This window comes from Grus americana, chromosome 5 (assembly GCF_028858705.1).
Source record: "Grus americana isolate bGruAme1 chromosome 5, bGruAme1.mat, whole genome shotgun sequence".
Classification (NCBI taxonomy): Eukaryota; Metazoa; Chordata; class Aves; order Gruiformes; family Gruidae; genus Grus; species Grus americana.
In genome coordinates this window covers 44,582,956-44,601,903 of record NC_072856.1, presented here as the reverse complement: position 1 = coordinate 44,601,903, position 18,948 = coordinate 44,582,956, and the positions used below count along the sequence as shown (strand labels likewise).

Below are 18,948 nucleotides of genomic sequence, written 5' to 3'. Positions count from 1 at the left end.
CTTTTGCATAAACCAGCAGATGATGTCATACACAGCTCAATCCCTCAGTTTTATTGTTAAATTAAAGTAACACAATTCAAAGATTCAAGTCAGTCACAGTCCTCCTAAGGGCAATGCATTCACTGGCAAGCTGCTGTTCCAAACTGACAACAGATCACTTGCTGGCAAAAGCCATGATTTGCTCCTAAAAGAGGAGAAGAAAAAGATGAGTAATTTGTAAACCGGTCATCAGCATCCATTCTAGACAGCAGCTGTAGTCTCCTTCCCTTTTATATATATGGACAACAGTTCTTTATCAGCCTTTTTAGCCAAGTGCAGAGCACCTGTCCCTGTACGCTAGAAAAATTAAAGAAGTTACAGCATTCCTTTCCTTCCTGAGTAGCACAAAACAGAGGTGTTACCAACAGGTTCTGTGTTCAGAAAAGAGGTCTTCATTTGGTTTTCTGCTTTGGACAGAGAAACAGAAAAAAAAAATCTGAGCACTGAAGCAGCAGCATAGTCCTCTTTTCACTGCAACTAATAAAGATACCTTGCCAGGGGCAGCTACTACACCTCAGGAATTTACTGCTCTTCAATTCACACAGTGTCTTAACTGTGACCATAACGCAAAGGAAACAGGACACCTGTGCTTAACAGGAAGAAAGTGACTTGATTTGTGGAATAAAACACTCAAATCCAGAAAATGAGGAATCTAATTTGAGGGTGCTTGGGAGCTTTGAGAGCAGGTGGCTTAAGGCACCCTCATGAAAATCCAGCAACTACATCAAGACGGTGTGGAATTTAGGTAGACAGGCTACAAACAGGGGGTCTGTGTTTAAGACTGAACCTCCTCAGCACTGCCTTCCTCAGTAACTTCCATTGCAGAGACTTGCACTTCTGCCATGAGGGAACATTTTCACAAGGCAAACCAGCACAGAAACAGGTAACTTGTTTGAGCTGCACACCACATCTGTCAGGTCACCTCATGTCTTCGTGAAGCTTACAGCATCTTAGTGTCTTCATAGGGCTGTTTTTTCATAGGGCATTTCTTGAACACAGGTCAAGGTTCCACATTTTCATTCCATAGCAAAATAAAGCCAAAGACTTCTAACCTCTCACTACTGACACAGAGTATAGAAACCTAGATCCTCATCTTCCTTTGGGCTGCAACCATTACAACTGAGCCATCAGTTATTTAGGAACTCCTCGGGCTCATTCAGGACACGAAACCTCAGTTTTAACAAGTTAATATTTTCCAACTGAAAAATGTTTCATAAAAATAATCTTCCCCAGCTTGTGTACATTTCAAGAGTAGTTCTGGACTCTTCCTATGGCCCTCACTAAAGTGAGATTCTTACTTTGACAGGAGGCAGGGCATTTGTTGCTTGCAATCCCCATGTCCTCAGCAACACCAAGGGAGCCAGCCTTGTGGAATAAAGCCTCTTTAGCACATCGATAGCAGCTATCAAGGAGACATTGTGCCTCTGACGTTCTGTCTCAAACTTTAAGAGATGTTTTAAAGAGCCTGGAAGAGATAATTGAATGCTCCTATTAAAAATTACTTGCCACAAAAGAATTGTGCATCTTATCTATATAGCAGCCTCCACTGACAACTGAAAATGCAGAAAGAGAACAGCAAAATGGTCCATCTTAATAAAGGCCTCCTTCGATCAGATACTGGTCTTCATCTCACCACCTCTTTAACTACCATCCTGCAGAAATTTTTTTTTAAAGCAGCTGTGAGATCTGTGGGATGAAAACTGCATCCAACAATCTTTAAACACTCCACAGGCAATGGACATCGGAACAGTTTTGCTTCAAAGATGCTTGTGCCTTTCAAACACGAGATAGCAGCACGCTTAACCTGCAACAGAGATAACCCTTGTCCTGACGTTAGCAGCGAAGGCCTGTAAAACAATCATCTTTGTTGCCACTTCACTGTCTTGGATCCTTACCCAGATCGCTCCCATTGAAGGCTGCTGCACTGAGGTGATGAGCTAAACATGCAATGTCACCAAAGCCCAGGTTTACACCCTGTCCTGCAAGTGGGTGGACTCTGTGCGCTGCATCCCTGGAGCAAGAGAAGACAGAAATTTTAATCCCGTCTTGAAGAAAGCCATAATGGCTAACACACCCCAGAAGGGATCAGTATAGCACTCCTCACCTCTTTGCAATGAACACCACCTTACAACAGCATATACGCTTTATCCAGAACCTCCTTGCATGCTATGCTGAACTACCTGAGTGCCTCTCCAGTTGTAAGAAGCAAGACAAAGGGGAGATAACAAAAAGCAGTTCTGAAAGGAAAAATTATAAAGAGGTGACTAGCCAAAGTCCGCTCAGATCACGTGTGGAACAGGACTTAATGGTTTTGTAAGCAACCTCAGCACAACAGGAAGTATATCACTGGCATGTTTCACAAACACAAAGTAGACAGACATCATGAATACAAAGGAGAAGTGGGATATCACTGAATAAAAACAAAATCAGGTGCTTTTATGAGCAGACTTATCTGTAAGGGACAGAGCCAGACATATTGATAAGGGAGTCTTAAAGTTAGAGAAATGAAATGAAGTTTGGGTACAAAATGTAAGATCATGCACTTTAACAAGCTATAAAGCACAGAGTGCTCCCAAGCACAGAGTGGCTCACAAGTTGGAAAAAAGAAAATAGGGCATCCAAGAATTACTGTAAGCTACCAGTGTACTGCAGCTGGGGCAGAGAAAAAAAGTACATGCAACCTCAGAATGTAAAAGATTAGCTATTTTCCTATTTCTATAGGCTACTGTACAAAAGCCTATGACATTCCATCCAGAATAATTTGTAAGTTTTGTTGTTTGTGTTCAAGAAAGTTGAGTTTAAAACTCAAACTGGTACACAGAATGGCTGCTATCATGTTTGGGGAAGTGCAGATCCAGCATGAGATACTGGATTGTTTTGCTGGACTACACAAACCAGAAAAGGGAAATAATTATCTCACAATTTACATAGAAAGCACACACAATGGAGAGAGCGCTACTCAAACAAAAGGACTTTGTGGCACAAGAGCACATGGTACAAACTGGGCCTGGGTAAAGTCATACTGAAACTATAAATTATTTCTAACCATCTAATTTGTTGACTGGGAGTTGCTATACTCACATCATTTCTAACCAGATGCCACCCACTCACACAAGGGCCACCTCTGGGGCCTTACCCGATAAGAGCCACGCGGTGCTGGACATACTCGGTCGCATGCCCCATTCCAAGAGGGAACATGGCTCGGCTCTCTGGATCTACTTTAGCAACGCTTGGGGGCAGCTGACGGACTGCAGTCCCCGAGGGCTTCAGGAGTGAAATTGCAGATCGAAACATGGCCCCAGCAGTATCAATGAAGTCAGAGTGGTTTACGTTGCTCCACTGCAAAAAAACAAATGAATCTTTAGATGTTAACCCAAACCAGTCATATAAAAGAATCCAGTTAAAAAAAAACAGAATGAGCTCCAAATACTGACTTTTAACCACTTGGACAAAACTATACAGTAGAAGAAACTATTATCTCCAGAGGTCCCTTCCAACCCCTATCTTCATCATTTTAGGACATACAAGTTTCCAGTTAGGATGTCTACCCTTCCCACCTTTCGGAAATTTAGTTTAACTTCTTCTGTGACTTTCAGAACTAACCTAATTCAGTCCCAAGGGGTCATCCTTTCTTTGCCAAGTGCCTTTTTAGTATCACCCTCACTAGAGGAAGGAACTTGAGAATCCACCTCTCCCATTACTATCCTTTAAGCTGTAGGGTTCCATCGTATTTCTCGTGATGACAACAAAGTCAACCTCATACCCACCACAAGGCTAATACTCACAAAGGCAGAGTTGATGCTATCTACAAAACCTTCCTCATCCATAGTGAGGAGTTCCGATGCATGTTCATGAGAGGTAGACCAGACCAGAGAGCTGGCAGTGTCAGACAGCTAGTTTAAGAGAATGTCAAGGGTAAGTATCAAGAGAAAAAGAAGCAAAACCAAACGATCAATGCAAAGATTTCCCCACTGCCTTGCCCCACGCCAGTCCCTCTGCACATTACTCTTCCAGCCCAACTTGCTACAAGTAGGAAATACCAAGGATAAAGTGAGAGGGCAGGAGGGGAAAACAAATGCAATAACTGAAAAGTAAAGGGCAGATGGACAAATTCTCAAGAGACAGAACCAACACAGAAAGGCACAGACAGAAATAAAATTACTAGAAGAGAACAGACTTAAAAATACAGAGACCATGAGCTGTCTTACCGGAAGAAGTGCAATTGGCCCTGTGGGAAGGAACCTCTGCCACGCTACATTATTGTCTGTGGCCTATAGTGGAAAGAAGTAAGCGGACAGTTACAAACTAGTAACCTGGATCACCTGCTTAAGCTGTTCTGCTGCTTATGGAAGAGTCAATTATCAGAATTTCACCTCAGACAAATGAAGAGTTGCCACCACAGCTGACTGGTCATACCGATGCTCAATGTTCTTAATTTCAGCTTCTTTCCGGACTATGGAGTTATGACCATCCGCACCAATCTGCAAAACAAAGAGATACAAAGCAACCTCTTCAGCAGTTCCTACAAAAAACAATATTCCAGTCTACAAACCTCAGCCTGCATGTATACACATTTTTTTGTTTATTCGGGGGGGGGGGGGGGGGGGGGGGGAGGGGGGAAGATTCCCCAAAACCCAGAAGAGGTGGTCCCTTCTGCTCTTGTCCAATTCAGCAGTCGTCTTGCATCAGGTACAGAAAAGACTATGCACTGTGTCCCATAGCATCTCTGACAGAGTTAGCCACTCACCTCACTCAAGCCCTCCACGTGGGTGGAGCGGCACACACGGACTCAGAACCAAATCCAGTGGAAAGGACTTGGGTGAGAGATGACGCCTGATCAACAAAAATAAAAAGTTTAGTTACCAGCAGTTTGGTCTGAAGTCTGCGTCCATCAGCTAACTCAATTTGGACCCAAGGGCTTGTGTCACAGCTGTGAGAGGGAAGGGGCCAGGTATACCCGACTGCTCTGCTCCCGTAGAAAACCTCCACCCGGTCTGGTGGGAACACAAAGTACCATGGTCACAGCATGATACAGACATGAAACAAGGAAACATCACTACAACAGCAAAGGCCACGCATGTCTTAATGGCACTCTAAGAGCTGACCCTACAGTGGCACCCTGAAAGACCAGATCTGGCCAACCCTTTGTCACTGCAAGGCCTGCTCTGGATAGAAAGCTACAGACCCTTTCATTAAGTCTCTCTTTGGAGAGACTATGTTCTGGAGAACTACATATGCAACTGTTCACTTGCTGTGTAGTCTTCAGAAGACAGATTTCTCCCTCCTCCCCCAATTCAAGAAGCTGCCTATGTCTCAGAGTTACTTGTTAGATGAATTATCTTTCTCCCTTTCATAACTTAGCGCACGTGACAGAAGGCAAGTAACAAAGCTCTCTACAGGAAATAAAATATTAAAGAAGTTGTCCACTACCTGCTACTGCATCTAACTGTTTTGTGACAGCAGACATAATGACATCATTCTCCACTATGTAACCCATGTCATCTAAGTCATCTTTCTCAAAAACGATCATGGCTTCTGAACAAGCATCCCACACCTACAAAGAAAAAATACATTACATGAAGCTACATGATAAAGAAGTGCTCTTCCTTTCAGGAACTATGATTGTATCCATCTTAACAGGAAAGGGATGCAGCAATCTAGAAATACAGAACTAGAAGAAACATCCTGGATTACTGTCCATTCCCAGCTACTAAAGTACCTCACATAATTCCTTCCATGCAATGATCTAGCTTCATCTCAAAAACCAAACACAAAGAAAGTTTTTATCCCTACTTTCCTGTTACATAATTAACATATAAAGCTACCCTACCACCTTGTTGCAGATTAACCCCAGCAGGCAGTTCAGCACCACACAGCCACTCGCTCACTCCCCCGCAGTGGGATGGGGGAGAGAATTAGAAGGGTGAAAGTGAGAAAACTCATGGGTTGTGATAAAGACAGTTTAATAGGTAAAGCAAAAGCTGCATGCCCAAGCAAAGCAAACATGGGATTCATTCACTGCTTCCCATCAGCAGGCAGGTGTTCAGCCATCTCCAGGAAAGCAGGGCTCCATCGTGCATAACGGTTACTTGGGAAGACAAACGCCGTAACTATGAATGTCCCCCCTTCCTCATTCTTCCCCCAGCTTTATATGCTGGTATGGAATATCCCTTTGGTCATATGGTATGGAATATCCCTTTGGTCATATGGTATGGAATATCCCTTTGGTCAGTTGAGGTCAGCTGTCCCAGCTGTGTCCCCTCCCAACTCCTTGCGCACCCCCAGCCTACTGCTGGTGGGGTGGTGTGAGAAGCAGAAAAGGCCTTGACTCTGTGTAAGCACTGCTCAGCAGTAACTAATACATGCCTATGTTATCAACAGTTTTCATCACAAATCCAAAACACAGCACCATACAAGCTACTAAGAAGAAAATTAACTCTCCCAACCAAAACGACCACACACCTGCACCTTTATTTCCTGACTAGTACCCATGCCTCACTAGCTACAGCTTCCATTAGGAATCAACCTTTCAGCCTGTAACATCAAGACTCTGAGGATGGGTATTTCCGAGTAGACTGCTGCCCCTCAAAAAAGTAACAGGAATCATCACAAGCATGACCTGTCCTTTGCCAAAGAAAAAAAACCCTTTGGATCATTAATGTAAGTACTTCTGACAATTCAAAGTAGACAGACAAACAGTATATTTGCAGCCCTAAGGCACCTGCATTCGCCGGAACGGTTTGAGTCTCAGGCTGCAGACATGATCCCAGGCACCAAAACCTAAAAGGGAAAAAGGACACAAGCGCATGGAGATACAGATTCACATGTGACATTGAGACCCAAACAAAACTGAAGCTCACTCTCTACTCTCCTCCTCCCTCCCTGACTATTAATGCCCAGACTCTGCTTGCACTGTCCCTAGACGGGGCCAGGTCTGCCTCAATACTTTCACAGCTCCAGCATCACATAATTTTACTGTTAACAAAAGCCAGTAGAAAAGAAACGAGCGCTTTACATGAACGCTGCGAGTTAACAGTCAACTCTCACAGTCCTATCACTGAGTAATAAAACAGACACAGAAATGCACAGCTGTTATTGTTTAGAACATTTCTTTCTCCATAAAGAACCAAGACTCAAATCTGTCTTTAAAATGAAAATTAATCAGGAGAAATGAGTTACCAGACTACAGAGCACTAAGCACATGCTTCTTTTGTGAACAGAACATTCCAGATGTTGTAGAGAGCACTTTACAACCTTTTACTAGCCTAAGGTCAGAAATATTTATGTAACAAATCAGACCAAGATACCAGAACACAGATCCCTGCTATCAGGAGAAACCTGATTTAATCACCACAATTCAGCACACAGGATACTAAGAGACAAAGGCAAATAATTGCGTTGACTTTAGGATGAAGGCAGCACATGCTCAAAGGGGTTTTGGTTAACAAAATAAAAACAGCTCACACATACTGTTAAAAATGCAAACAATAGAAAATATACTTACTGCTTAGGAGGGTTGCTGATCCTGGGGAGATAGAACTGACCCTGTTACTGTAACTCTCTGGTACGCGATTGTATTCTTTCCTGGGGCCAGCCTCCAGCAAAGCAATCTTCTTATCATGGAAGTGGATATCGTGCCCTAAAATAAGCAAATATGTGCTTTGTTACAATGCTCCTGCCAAAAACCTCATTTCTTAGTTCTGTATCAGTAACACCTATGCATTTTTGTAATAAGACAGAGTAGATGCAAAACTTAATAAAGACACACATTTATAATACAGGTTTTGACTAGGCAGGTATACTTTTGTATTTTAAAGCTTTACGACTAGAATCTTACCAATTCTACTTACCGAGATTGACAACCCTTTTGCAGTTAAAGAGGGACTAAATGTTTTCTTTTTATACAAAGTTTACACTTTTGTACAAATTTGTGCATATTTTGTTATGAGAGCTCATTATTGAAGTATCAACGAGTGAAATCGGCAATGTGTACGCAAAGCACAGAACATATTTTTCAGAGCTTAGACATAAATTCACTAATTAGAACAAGAAATCAAAATAAAACTTCTGTGATACTTAGCAACCACATTAATGTTTTCTTTATCCTTATATTCTGACAGTGGAATAGCACAGGCAGTTTAGACTTTCAGTTAAAGAGAACTGGAAAAAATTGAAGAGATGATTCACACTACAGTTGAATTAGCCACATGTGTTCATCTGACCGCTATGGATGCAGAAGGTACCGAGACCAGAAATGGTGTCCTTATAACATCCAGAATTCACTACTACAGCAGCCCTAATACCAGCAGTATCTTCAACATATAAAAATTAGATTGTGCATAACATAACCTCATCTCTTGAAAGGTCCCAAATCTTCATGTTAGTCTTAGATATCACTGCTGGGGGGGGGGATCCTCATGCTGCCTCAATTCCACCATGGTCTTGTTTAATAATACGAGCAGGACAATTATAAGTTTGCAAGATAAACCCTTATACTTGCAAAGCACACATTGCTTAGGACCTTTGCTCTTTTGGTCTTCTTTGCACTCTTTTCCTTAGGCTTGTGTCACTATTACGCCCTTCTGAATCAATGTTGCAAATAAAGAAACTGCCAGCGCTCTCAGGATTTTTAGTGATGCAAACCAAGTACAAACTCATTTTAACTTGATATCCCAGTGTTTAAAATACAGAGTTAGAGAAAGAAACTTAGGATCAGAAATGCATTTTCAGCTATGGCTGAAATTATCCATCAGTGATTTAAGGGTGTCCATGTTTGACACAAATACTACTAGTCTATAGAATTCAAAGTAATGGCTATGTTAAAAAAATATATATAAGTAGGATAAGGCTTATGATAGCAATCAGGTGTCCAAACAGCTTTAAGTCAATCTTAGAACACCATCACAAGAAGATGCAGGAATAACGAAATTCACTAATGGGATCTTGAATGTTAAGATGCTAAACGGTAACCACATAGTTACCTTACACTGTCACCAACTGAGATTAATAATTAAGGTAGGCTTATGAAATACCCGATATTTCACACACTGAAACGTGAAGCCTTTGGGAAAACTCTCAGTTTTGTTTTTGTGCAACTGGTCAGACAACCAGACGGACAGATAGCGGGGGCAGCGGGACACAAAACCCGCGACTCGTTGCACTCACAAAACACGGTGCGGGAGGCCTCCTAGACCTCACACCACCGCCGCAGGGGCAGGAAGGGGAGACCGCCACCGGCTGTGAGGCCGTGACTGCAGCCCTCGCGGGGCCGGCAGTGGGCCGGGCCGACGGCACCCGCGACGCCGCCCGGAGCGGGCGAGGTCACAGCCTTACCCAGCACGGCGGCCATGGCGCTCCCGACCATACCCCCGCCCGACACCACCACGTCGTAGAGCGGGGCGGCGGCGGCGACAGACCGGAGCGGAGCCCGTGGGCCAACCCGCAGCCGCCCACCGAGCGGAGCCAGCAGCCCCCGACCCCACACAACCGCCATCACTACGGAAGTGACGACACACCAACCAACCCTCCGGGCGGAAGTCTCTCTGGGAAACCATGACAACGCAGCCTGCCTGGAGGCGGGCACTACACGAAAGAGCTCTTCCAGAGCACCAATGAGCGAGCGGCGGGTGCTGTCCGTCTTGGAGTCTGATTGGCTGCTTGAGGCCAAAAAGGCGGGCCTAGAGCGCTGCTGGCTTCGCTGATTGGCGGCAGGTGGGATCAGTACGGTTGGAGGGCTGAGGCGGCGGCCTGCAGGTGAGGAGAACGGCTCGGCCTCGGCGGCCTCCCGGGAGCGCCGAGGCCGAGCATGGAGGTTGGGGTCCTACCCCTGAAACAAGCACTTCTCGATTTTTTTTTTTTTCTTCTTCCAGGTGATAGAGCCTCCTCTCAGGGTGTATAACAGACCAACTCCTGTGTCTCCCACCGGGCAAGGAGCTGGGAGCAGCCTCTCAGGATGGGAGGTCGGTGGTCTCCGTTAGAACTGGACTTACCGTCCCAGGCAAAATTAATGGGTGACTTTGTATTATCCGAAGAGGATGAGGAGCTCGAGGGGTTCAGGCGGGAGGTGGCAGTCCTGCGTGACAAGCTGTGGGAGGCTCTCAGGTAGGATGGTACCTGGTAAGGATGGGAAAATGGCGCAGGGGATTCCCGCCACTTCTGACTGGTGATGAGTGTGAAGTCCCAAGGTGCATGTGTACAGTACCAACATGCTGGCCACAAACGTATTCACAGATGGGAGGATGGGGCCAACTGCTGCCCACGTAAACAGCATTTGCATAAAATATAAAGAGCACAAATCTCATTCCTGCTCATCAGCTAATCACACTTAAAATTTACTAGCAGATCACATGCATTTCCACCCAGCGTCCAGTCTTCAGAGCTGTGGTGTCTCCAACATCTAGCTCTGACCTCTTGTCTTTCTCTGTGGTTAGTTTGGCTTGAAGTTCACTAACAGATCACACACACACACATGCTCTTACAAAGGAAACAGCTTATGAAGAAAAATAGACTGCAGCAATCACCAAGCAAGTGTATTGACCAGGAACCTGTTTACACACATGGTCGGCACCATCTGTTCTCCCGCCCCCTTTTCCCTTTTTCTGTTCTTGGTCCACTCTGATCCACCTTCATCCTTCCTTTTACCTGCATTTATTCCTTCCCTAAATATATCATAAGTTTTACTCAGTTTCACAATCACCCTCAAACATCCTGTGAGAAGTCTGCTATTTCAATGAGACCCATGATGGTCTTGGGTTTTTTCTTATTATTAATTATATGGTCTTCTTATCAGCTACAAAGTTTCCAGCTGAAACTCTTCAGTATTGCACTAATGCAGTTCTTTGCAATGGCCCTCCCATCAGCATCTTATGAATTCTGGTGTTTGGTGCTGTTTGTTAGGATTTGTCCATCTGTGTGCTTAATTTATTGCTTCTCCTGCGTTTGTCTTTTATGTTGAATAGCTGTCAGCCAGACATCTCTAAAGTTGGAACCTTCTGGTTTACTTGTGGCCTTTCTGGCAATAGAGCGCTAGCAGCGTAATAAATTGCATTACAAAGCTAAGTGGGCGTAACTGCCATTTTATGTGTGGAAAACAGAAAACAAGCATTAAGCTCTGCTCGCAAACTTTGGTAGCAAAGCGAAATATAGAGCCCAAGAATGATAAGCCCTAGGCCTGTCTTAATGACCAGCTCAGTCTACAGTGTCTTAATCAACAATGTCTCCCTTCTTTTAATTCTATTTTTTAATAATTTCCCTTATTTCCCCTTCATAATGTCTTTGTCTTAGTCGTACATCTGGTAACAAAAGGCAGTCCAGTTCTTTGATTGACCTCACCTTGGACAGTACCTGGGATCAGCAAAAGCCTCACTTGTTTCTTAAATCCCACTTGAGGCCAAAAAGCGCTTCATCTCCCTGGATTCCTTCCATCACCATCCCTCAGCCCTTCAAAATGACACTGCGGGAAGCTCGCAAAAAGTCCCAGTTGATGAAGTCATACATGTTTCTTGAACTAGACAAACAGAGAGATAAAAGGCAAAGCCAGGACGAAGCCGAATGTCAGAAACAATTCCGGGCGCAGCCTGTACCTGCCCATGTATTTCTGCCCCTTTATCAGGAAATAATGGAGCAGAATGAGATTCGCAGGCAGACAGCAACACAGAAAAGAAAGGAGCTGCTACTTTCAACCCAGCGGCCCTTCAGTTTCCTGGAGAAGGAGGAGAAAAAGAAAGAAGCTATCAGACAAAAGTTCCTGGCAGCAGCAGCTCCAAATGACAGCTCCAAACAGAAGCAAGCCAGTAAAAAAGTTCCTAAATCTACTTATGACACACTTCTTGGAGATAAACTCAAAGGTAAAAACCTAGGGCTCTTCCTGTAAAAAAATTCCCTGCCTGTCCCTCGCTGTCTCCATGTTGAGAAGTAGGATCATGGCCCATAGGACGTTACATGGAATATAAAGCAAATATTGTTACGTTCCCTGGTGTTATCTAGTCTCTTGTGTATCACTAGTCATTACATTTCATCTAGATACCCTTACAGTAGTGTCCTATGTGTAGTAGTCTTGTATCAGTGACAGCAGCAGCAGTTCTGTACCACCCCCCAGCACAGGAATACATTGAGCTCTTCAGACAGACTTCCATACCCCTTTTGCTGCAGATCATGACAGTTTGGGAATCCTTCCCTGCACTGGATTCCACACCTTTGGTTACACTAAAGGAACTTAGATGATTTGTGGCACAAGCGTGAAGACAGATGTAGTGCCAGGAGTATCCAAGGTCTATGTGGTGTATCGGAACTGACAATTTTACTGCCACCCAAGTGATTTGTGCTGCACAGGACCCCTAGGAGAAAGCTAAGCCCAAATCAGGCACTCAGTTTGGCTCTAAGTGACAGGGCAGTAGTCCAGTCTCTCCTGCCATTCTCTGATGTTTTCAGCTACCTCCCAACTCGCTCTCCACCCTCTTTAAGTGCTGAAACAGGGGAGGTAGGGGCCAGGACCATTCTCGTCAGAGGGACAGCCAAGGAAATTTTCCTGATGCTCACTTTCTTTCAGATGGCTTAAGACACCACAGCTGTAAGTTTGAAGTAAGCAATACAGACTTTATGCTTGAATAGAGGAACTAAACCAGTCCTTGATAATTGTCATTGCTTTTCTCACCTTTCTTTTTTTTTTACTGTTTCCCACTGCTTTCTTCTTAAGAATACACCAGTTCAGTTTTCATCAGAAAACATTCTGTTGTGGTGTACTAAACTAAATAAATTAGAAAGGTAAAAGAGAGCAAAGGACAAGCCACTGTTCTGTTTCTATCTGGTATATAAGAAGGGAGGAGGAATGAACATAGAATCATAGAATCATTTAGGTTGGAAACAAGGCAAACATAAATAGACTCAAAAAAAGTCTTATTTTGCAAACAGCAGTATTGATTTTTTTTTTCTAACAGAAAAAAACCCCAAAACCACAGCCAACTTTGTCTGCATTTTCTTAAATATTTAGTGCTGCACAGGGAAGGATTCGGTTTGATGCTATACCCTGAAACACGTTCTTTCTATGGAAAAGTTTGTCACAGAAGTCACAAGACATTATCCATCCATCAAATGTTCCTTACTTAAAATCTTTTCCAATATAGACAAACACTGCAGAATATTACACAGAAAAGCTATCATCCGTTACAAGTAAATTTGAACAGCCTGTTTGGATCACACAAGTCAACATCATGATACAAAGTCCTGTATGAAATGCAGAACCTTGATTAACATGATACATCTGCAAGACAAAGGGCACAAGCTATCTGGTACCCCTCAGAACAGGAATAGGAGGAGAAGGGCCTGTTCAGTAATAAGTGAAAGAGATATCTAGAGATTAATGCCTAAGAGATTCTACCATGTTTTTTCTGGTATCTTTCAATTTTTTTCCTGGGAGGCAGAGGAGAGAGAGGCTGGAAATTGGGGAAAGAGAGGAGGAAAAAAAAGAGGCTGGAAAAGAGACTGGAAAGTGTCTGGTCTCTCCTGTATGTGTAGCTGCCATCATAAAGCTTAAAGTTATGCAGTGGCGATTTCACAGCCTTTTATGTCACTCATATTCTTCTCGTTGCTTTGCTTTTGATTCATTAGAAGCTGAACTCTACAGAGAAATCCGCATTCAAATGAGAGCGAAGCATTTGCTTGAGAGCTCTGTAGCTCCTATAGATACTAGCAACTGTCGGCGGGAGCCTCAGTCCCGAACTGCCACTAAAACTAAGCAGGAAAGACTTGGCTTCTTGCAGGACAAAAGTTTCAGCTTCAAGCCAAGGATTAATCCAACAATACCGGATTTTGAAGGACTTTACTGGGCATTTCAGAGAGAAGCAGTAAGGAGACAAGAAATCAAAGAGGCAACTCCTAATAAGCCATTCAAGCTAAGAACCTCCAATCTCCGTGGCAGGCGGAGGCAGGCTAATGAAAAGATAAAGGTGAGATGACTGGATATTTCTGTGGTACTGCTTTCTCTGACCGAGATGGCACCTTCTTAAATTTAGAGCATTTATTTATGCGTGGTTAATGTCCTATGACCTCTGCCCTTGTCTTGGGAGTACTGCAGAAGTCTAGGACAAACCAGAGAACAAAATTCTACACAAAGAGATGAGCTATGACAGCTAAGGCTCAGCCACCCTTCCATACTCCTAATCGCTTCTCCTTGCCTTCAGCCTCTCCCCACTTAAATCCCTACTGATGGAAGAGAGAAGAATGAGTGCATTGTGCACACACCTCAACCGTTCTCTTTGGTAGAGAAAGAACAGAGGAGGTTCTCTATTGTGAACAAATTGAATGAAGTTCCTTTTTTTTTTTTTCCTCAGGATTCTCAGCAACTTTCCAAGGTTTCAGTGCAAAAAAGTCATTCTCTGACTGGGCTTTCCTCTCTCTCTTCCAACACGCTTCCCGTGCATATTACAGATGCAACTAGAAAAAGGGAATCTGCTATTAGGTAAGTAGAAGTTTGTCTACAAGACCATACACCAACTAATGACCAAATTGGAGGGAAAAAAGTCAATGTTTTCCCTCATCACATCAACTACATCAACAACACTTTTCCTAAATGTTTCTCTGTCTTCTTTCTTTGCTAATTCTTGCCCTGCCTCCCAGTTGCTTTGGGAGCTGCACACTCTTATGTCCAAAATTTTGCTTTTCTCCTTAGAGGACTACAAAAATGAAATTTCCCACTAGCATGCAGTCTGGCAGTCCTAAGTGAGCTCATTACTAACTTTTTTCTATATAGATACTCCCAAGATAACATAAAGGAAGGGGACAAAGAAGGAATTTATTGGCTGGAAAAACAGAAAAAGAAATGTCAAGCTATGCGAAAGTCAGTGAACAGCCGAGCAAAAGCCCTGGATCCACATAAAAGTCTGGAGGAAACACACAAGGAGAAGTTGAAACAGAACTGGTCTGTATCCTATTCTGCACAGAAATAACATTTTGCTCTACTAACTGGGGATCATCAGATAATTCTTTAGGAGGAATTGGGTCTAACCCTAACATTCCTAGCCTAACTGTTTCGGCTGTCATACCCACTTCATATTCATCTGGATTTCTTGACAATTCCACGCTACTCTTTTTCATATGAAACAGTTTCCTTTAGATTAACATTTGTAGAAACTAATTTGTACAAACAAGCCAACTGAAATGTGTAATTTGGTAAAGCACACATAAGATAAGGTTTTCTAAAAATGTGAATGCTGGTTCTCTGCTTACAGTCTAGTACTAGAGCTTTGCTAATGGGTCCATAACTTGCCAGCGATAGCAGTGCTTTGCCCAGCATTTGGAATCAAGAGAATTACCAGAGCTATTTAAAAGATGAAACAGTTATTGAGAATTCCTCATTCCTGATCAGTGACAGTCAGGGGGAACTTGTATTAGACAGGCAACTTTTCCATTGCAGGCAAAATATGAGAGAGAGAACAAAGGAATACAGAAAGGAGCTGGAAGAAATGCAGCTGCGAGTCAAGAACAGACCGTACCTCTTTGAACAGGTCACCAAGGTAACTGGTCAAAGTTCCAGGGTGTTTCTGGGCCACAGAATACATTGTCTTTCATTTAAGATGGGCATTAAGAAATCTAGTCTCAAGTAGTTCACGAATAAGCAGATGCAAATGGTTGCATAGTTTCTTGACTACACTCAAAATAACACTTGGAAGGCAACCCAAATGTGATTTAAATTCCTTCCCACCACTTGAAAAACACTCAGACTTATCTCCTGGTTATAGAGCTTTTCCAGTCCCTAGTATATATTACAATCAAAATACATAGACTAATGAAAATTAAGGCCTTATGACACCAGAAATTATGTGAATACCTATTCTGCACCTGAATACCACAGCCTACAGTCTCTGTCTAGTTGAGCACTTTTTCTTTGTACCTCCAGTCCTACTAGAAAAACATTAATGACAGTTAAGTCGCTTATATCACCTCCAAGCTCTGCTGTCTGGGGTTGCGTTCAGCACGGCTTGTCCACCACACAGTACCATCTATAAATCTCTATTACACTTGAGGTGTAAATACAAACTTTTCTCTCTATAAAGTACCTTTTTCCCTGGGTTTCCTTGCAGGGATGATACCTGGTTAGAGACATAGTGACAATACATTGACAATATGCTGATTTAAGATTTCTCAATAGAAAGCACCCTCCTGGGTCAGACTTTCTGTTCAAGTGAGTGGTTAATGGAGGCAGACAACACATTTGTATGATAAATATTGGTAACGTTTCTATTTGCCAGGTCAGTGAGAATTCATCAGTAGCAATAGCATTCGCTCATGCTGAGACAAGATTTTTATCCTTCCATATAGAACACCTGAATCTTTAGGAACTGGCCAGTCCCTCTGGAAAACTGTCATCTCAGGCTACATTAATTTGCAGTGTTTATGGGGAGGCAGTAAGGATATAGGATCCAGGATGCTTAGTTTTCAGTTTCTCAAAGATTAGCTGATATGAGGCTATTTCAAGGCATTCTCTGTTTATTGAACTCCACCGTGGTTAGTGCTTACAAATTACAAGCAAACATGCTTCCAGGATTTCTCACAACCCTTTTTGCACATATTCTCAATTTGAGTGTCAGAGTCAGGACTCAGACACTAGTATGCTAGTCTGGTAAGACTAGAATGCTGTAGAAGCAAGAGAACAGAAGAAGGAAGAAAGAAAGAAGCAGGAAAAGGTGAGCTCCGGCTTTGAGAGACATAAGACATTCTTCTAGTATTCAGGTTTGGTATTGTACTGCATGGATGATGAAAATTCTGGATGGGGGCTTTGCTGTCCTCTTGTTCTCATTAGGCGTGTCAGCTGTGAACTTTAAGACAACTTGACCATTATGGAGAAGCCCCAGTTCTACATGCTTACTGTTTAAATTTCAATTTCATAGCATGATGCTCGTCAAGGAGCAGAGCGTCGCTACAGACACACCCTCCAGCAGGTTGGGCTAAATGAAGAATTCGTAAGGAAAAAAGGGGAAGATACCACTGACGTGCTGGAAGAAGAATCTGACATTCACAGGTAATAAAAACAATGCAATAGTAGAAATATTTTCTATGTTCATGAAAGTGTTCAAGTTTGTATCATCTAGTGCAGGCAAAATTAAATCAACTTCACTCCACTCATTAAGCATCATGGCTTGTCTATCTTAATCCCTATGACTGCACTCTATTTCTTATGCATGGGGCAAAGCAGCAAGTAAGCACTGCAAACCATTTCCGGTATTAGACAATCACTGTTTCTGCAGAGTGCCCAACCTTCGGGGTGAAAAGGACGACTGTACTTACAGGAAGGAGAATCTCAAGAGGAACAGAGCGGAAAGGAAATGGCAACATGAGATCTAGCAGAAGAATCCATCAATCATTTCTTGATTTATTTTTTTTTTTAATTCAAGATTCTCCAGGTTAATCCTCAGGAATTTTCTGGTTTTGGCTGACACCTAAGAATTGCTCTGGGGTAAGTGAGATGTGAGAACTTAGTAAAGGCAAAAAAGACCAACTGCTGTTTAGAGCATGACTTGTCCAACCCAGCAAACCCTGCAGCCTCCCTTAGTCTTCACAAGTGTTCCTCGTGTAAGCCATTTCTCTTTCATTAATGGAAACAAAACAAGTTAAAAAGGATAAAAGTAGATACAAAAGATTGAAGAGGTACATTCTCTAGAGTCAACTCCTTGCGTTCATGCCACAGAAAGGGGAGAACGCCTTTCAGTGTGCTAAACCTTGGTTTACACATATATGTGGTAGAAAGCTTTTAAATAAGGTATTTCTGAAAAAAAAAAAAAAAAAAAAAAAATTGCAGAATTTTACCTACCTTGAGAGAAGACTCCGAGGGAAGTCCTTCTCTGGTTCCTTAACCCTTCATCCACTCATTACCAGCTCTGCTCCTTCCTCCCATTAGGAAGAAGCAATAGTCTTTCTCTATTAAAATATCTCCCATATTTCATTATTTGAAACTGTTTTAACATCTTAGCAATTTACATCATTAATTTGGCCTGAAAAACAACCAAAATAACGAAGGCAGTTGTAATTAAACAATGCATCACTTTGGATTGTGGTTGTCCTAATTCTACAATTACTGTGATATCAAAGATGGACTTTGGTGGAAGAAAGATTAGGAATTACCTGTCAGCACGTTGCACTCAAATGTCTGGGGCATCTTAAATGGTATAGTTCACACATTAGTGGTCTTCCTTTACCTGACAGTAATAATGATCTCAAAAATACAAACCCTTACCACCAGGAATATTTTGTGAGAATTATGATATCAAAGCACTTTGAGATTAAAAGATTTTTAAATGGCTATCGATGTTCCTGTATTGTCCAGTTTCTTTATCAATCCTCTTTTCCTCACTTTTTAAATGGAAGATGTGTCTCTCTTCATCTTCGTTACCTCAATCCACTTCTCCTTACTCTGTAACAACAAAACCTCATCATCAGATCAGAACTACAGTACCTGTATAAGCTACCACATTAGATAAAGATATAAAACTGAGATCATGACCTTTCTTGCTTAACAAAGTGTTGTTCTGAAAGTAGGATTACATTTCTGTAATCCTCAAAGAGATTTGTAATCTCTTAATATATCTGAAAAATGGTATGGAACTAAATAATTTCCACTCTTGCTCTGTAATTTTGCATTTTATGAAAATATTGTGTTATTTTTAGTTAAAAGAATTACAGCCTGTTCAGCTAACCTATAAAAATACCATAGTAAAGAAGACATCTCACTAGATCATCTCCCATCAACTGATGAGATGGTAGCCAAACCGCATCAGATCCTGACGGAGCTTCTGCAAGAACTGCCAAATCACAGTACCTTTACCAACAGCAGCACTACCTTTACATTCAGCTAGGGAGCAACGTCAACTCGAAGCATTCTCTTCACATAGGAGCACGGTGTCTTAGAAAACTCTGCAT

General features: G+C 42.5%; 3 protein-coding genes across 5 annotated transcripts in view; 2 read left to right on the top strand and 1 right to left on the bottom strand.

Moving 5' to 3' along the window:
* ENTPD5 (ectonucleoside triphosphate diphosphohydrolase 5 (inactive)) overlaps positions 1 to 4,606 on the top strand; it is a 30,410-nt gene extending 25,804 nt beyond the window's left edge. For 2 of the 3 annotated variants that reach the window (XR_008577322.1, XR_008577323.1), the window contains exon 15: positions 1,346 to 1,471. The gene's annotated coding sequence lies outside the window, so the exon portion shown is untranslated. Of the gene's footprint in view, positions 1 to 1,345; positions 1,472 to 4,480 lie in introns of those variants that run through there. The other variant, XR_008577321.1, reaches the window with a different exon arrangement.
* Positions 26 to 9,541, bottom strand: COQ6 (coenzyme Q6, monooxygenase). Its single transcript, XM_054827097.1, has 12 exons — positions 9,373 to 9,541; positions 7,544 to 7,678; positions 6,761 to 6,819; positions 5,470 to 5,593; positions 4,903 to 5,033; positions 4,413 to 4,520; positions 4,248 to 4,310; positions 3,825 to 3,932; positions 3,176 to 3,378; positions 1,935 to 2,050; positions 1,338 to 1,504; positions 26 to 184 (listed from the first exon to the last, which is right to left on the bottom strand). Exons 1-12 carry the CDS (start codon positions 9,530 to 9,532, stop codon positions 155 to 157), a joined length of 1,404 nt encoding a protein of 467 aa, XP_054683072.1. The 5' UTR covers positions 9,533 to 9,541; the 3' UTR covers positions 26 to 154.
* A 275-nt stretch (positions 9,542 to 9,816) lies between these two features.
* Positions 9,817 to 18,316, top strand: FAM161B (FAM161 centrosomal protein B). Its single transcript, XM_054826061.1, is given in 9 exon segments — positions 9,817 to 10,140; positions 11,323 to 11,885; positions 13,645 to 13,982; positions 14,367 to 14,494; positions 14,786 to 14,953; positions 15,449 to 15,548; positions 16,923 to 17,053; positions 17,280 to 17,314; positions 17,317 to 18,316. Coding segments are annotated over 9 exon segments (1,665 nt in total). The 5' UTR covers positions 9,817 to 9,991; the 3' UTR covers positions 17,370 to 18,316.
* The last annotated feature ends 632 nt before the right edge of the window (positions 18,317 to 18,948 follow it).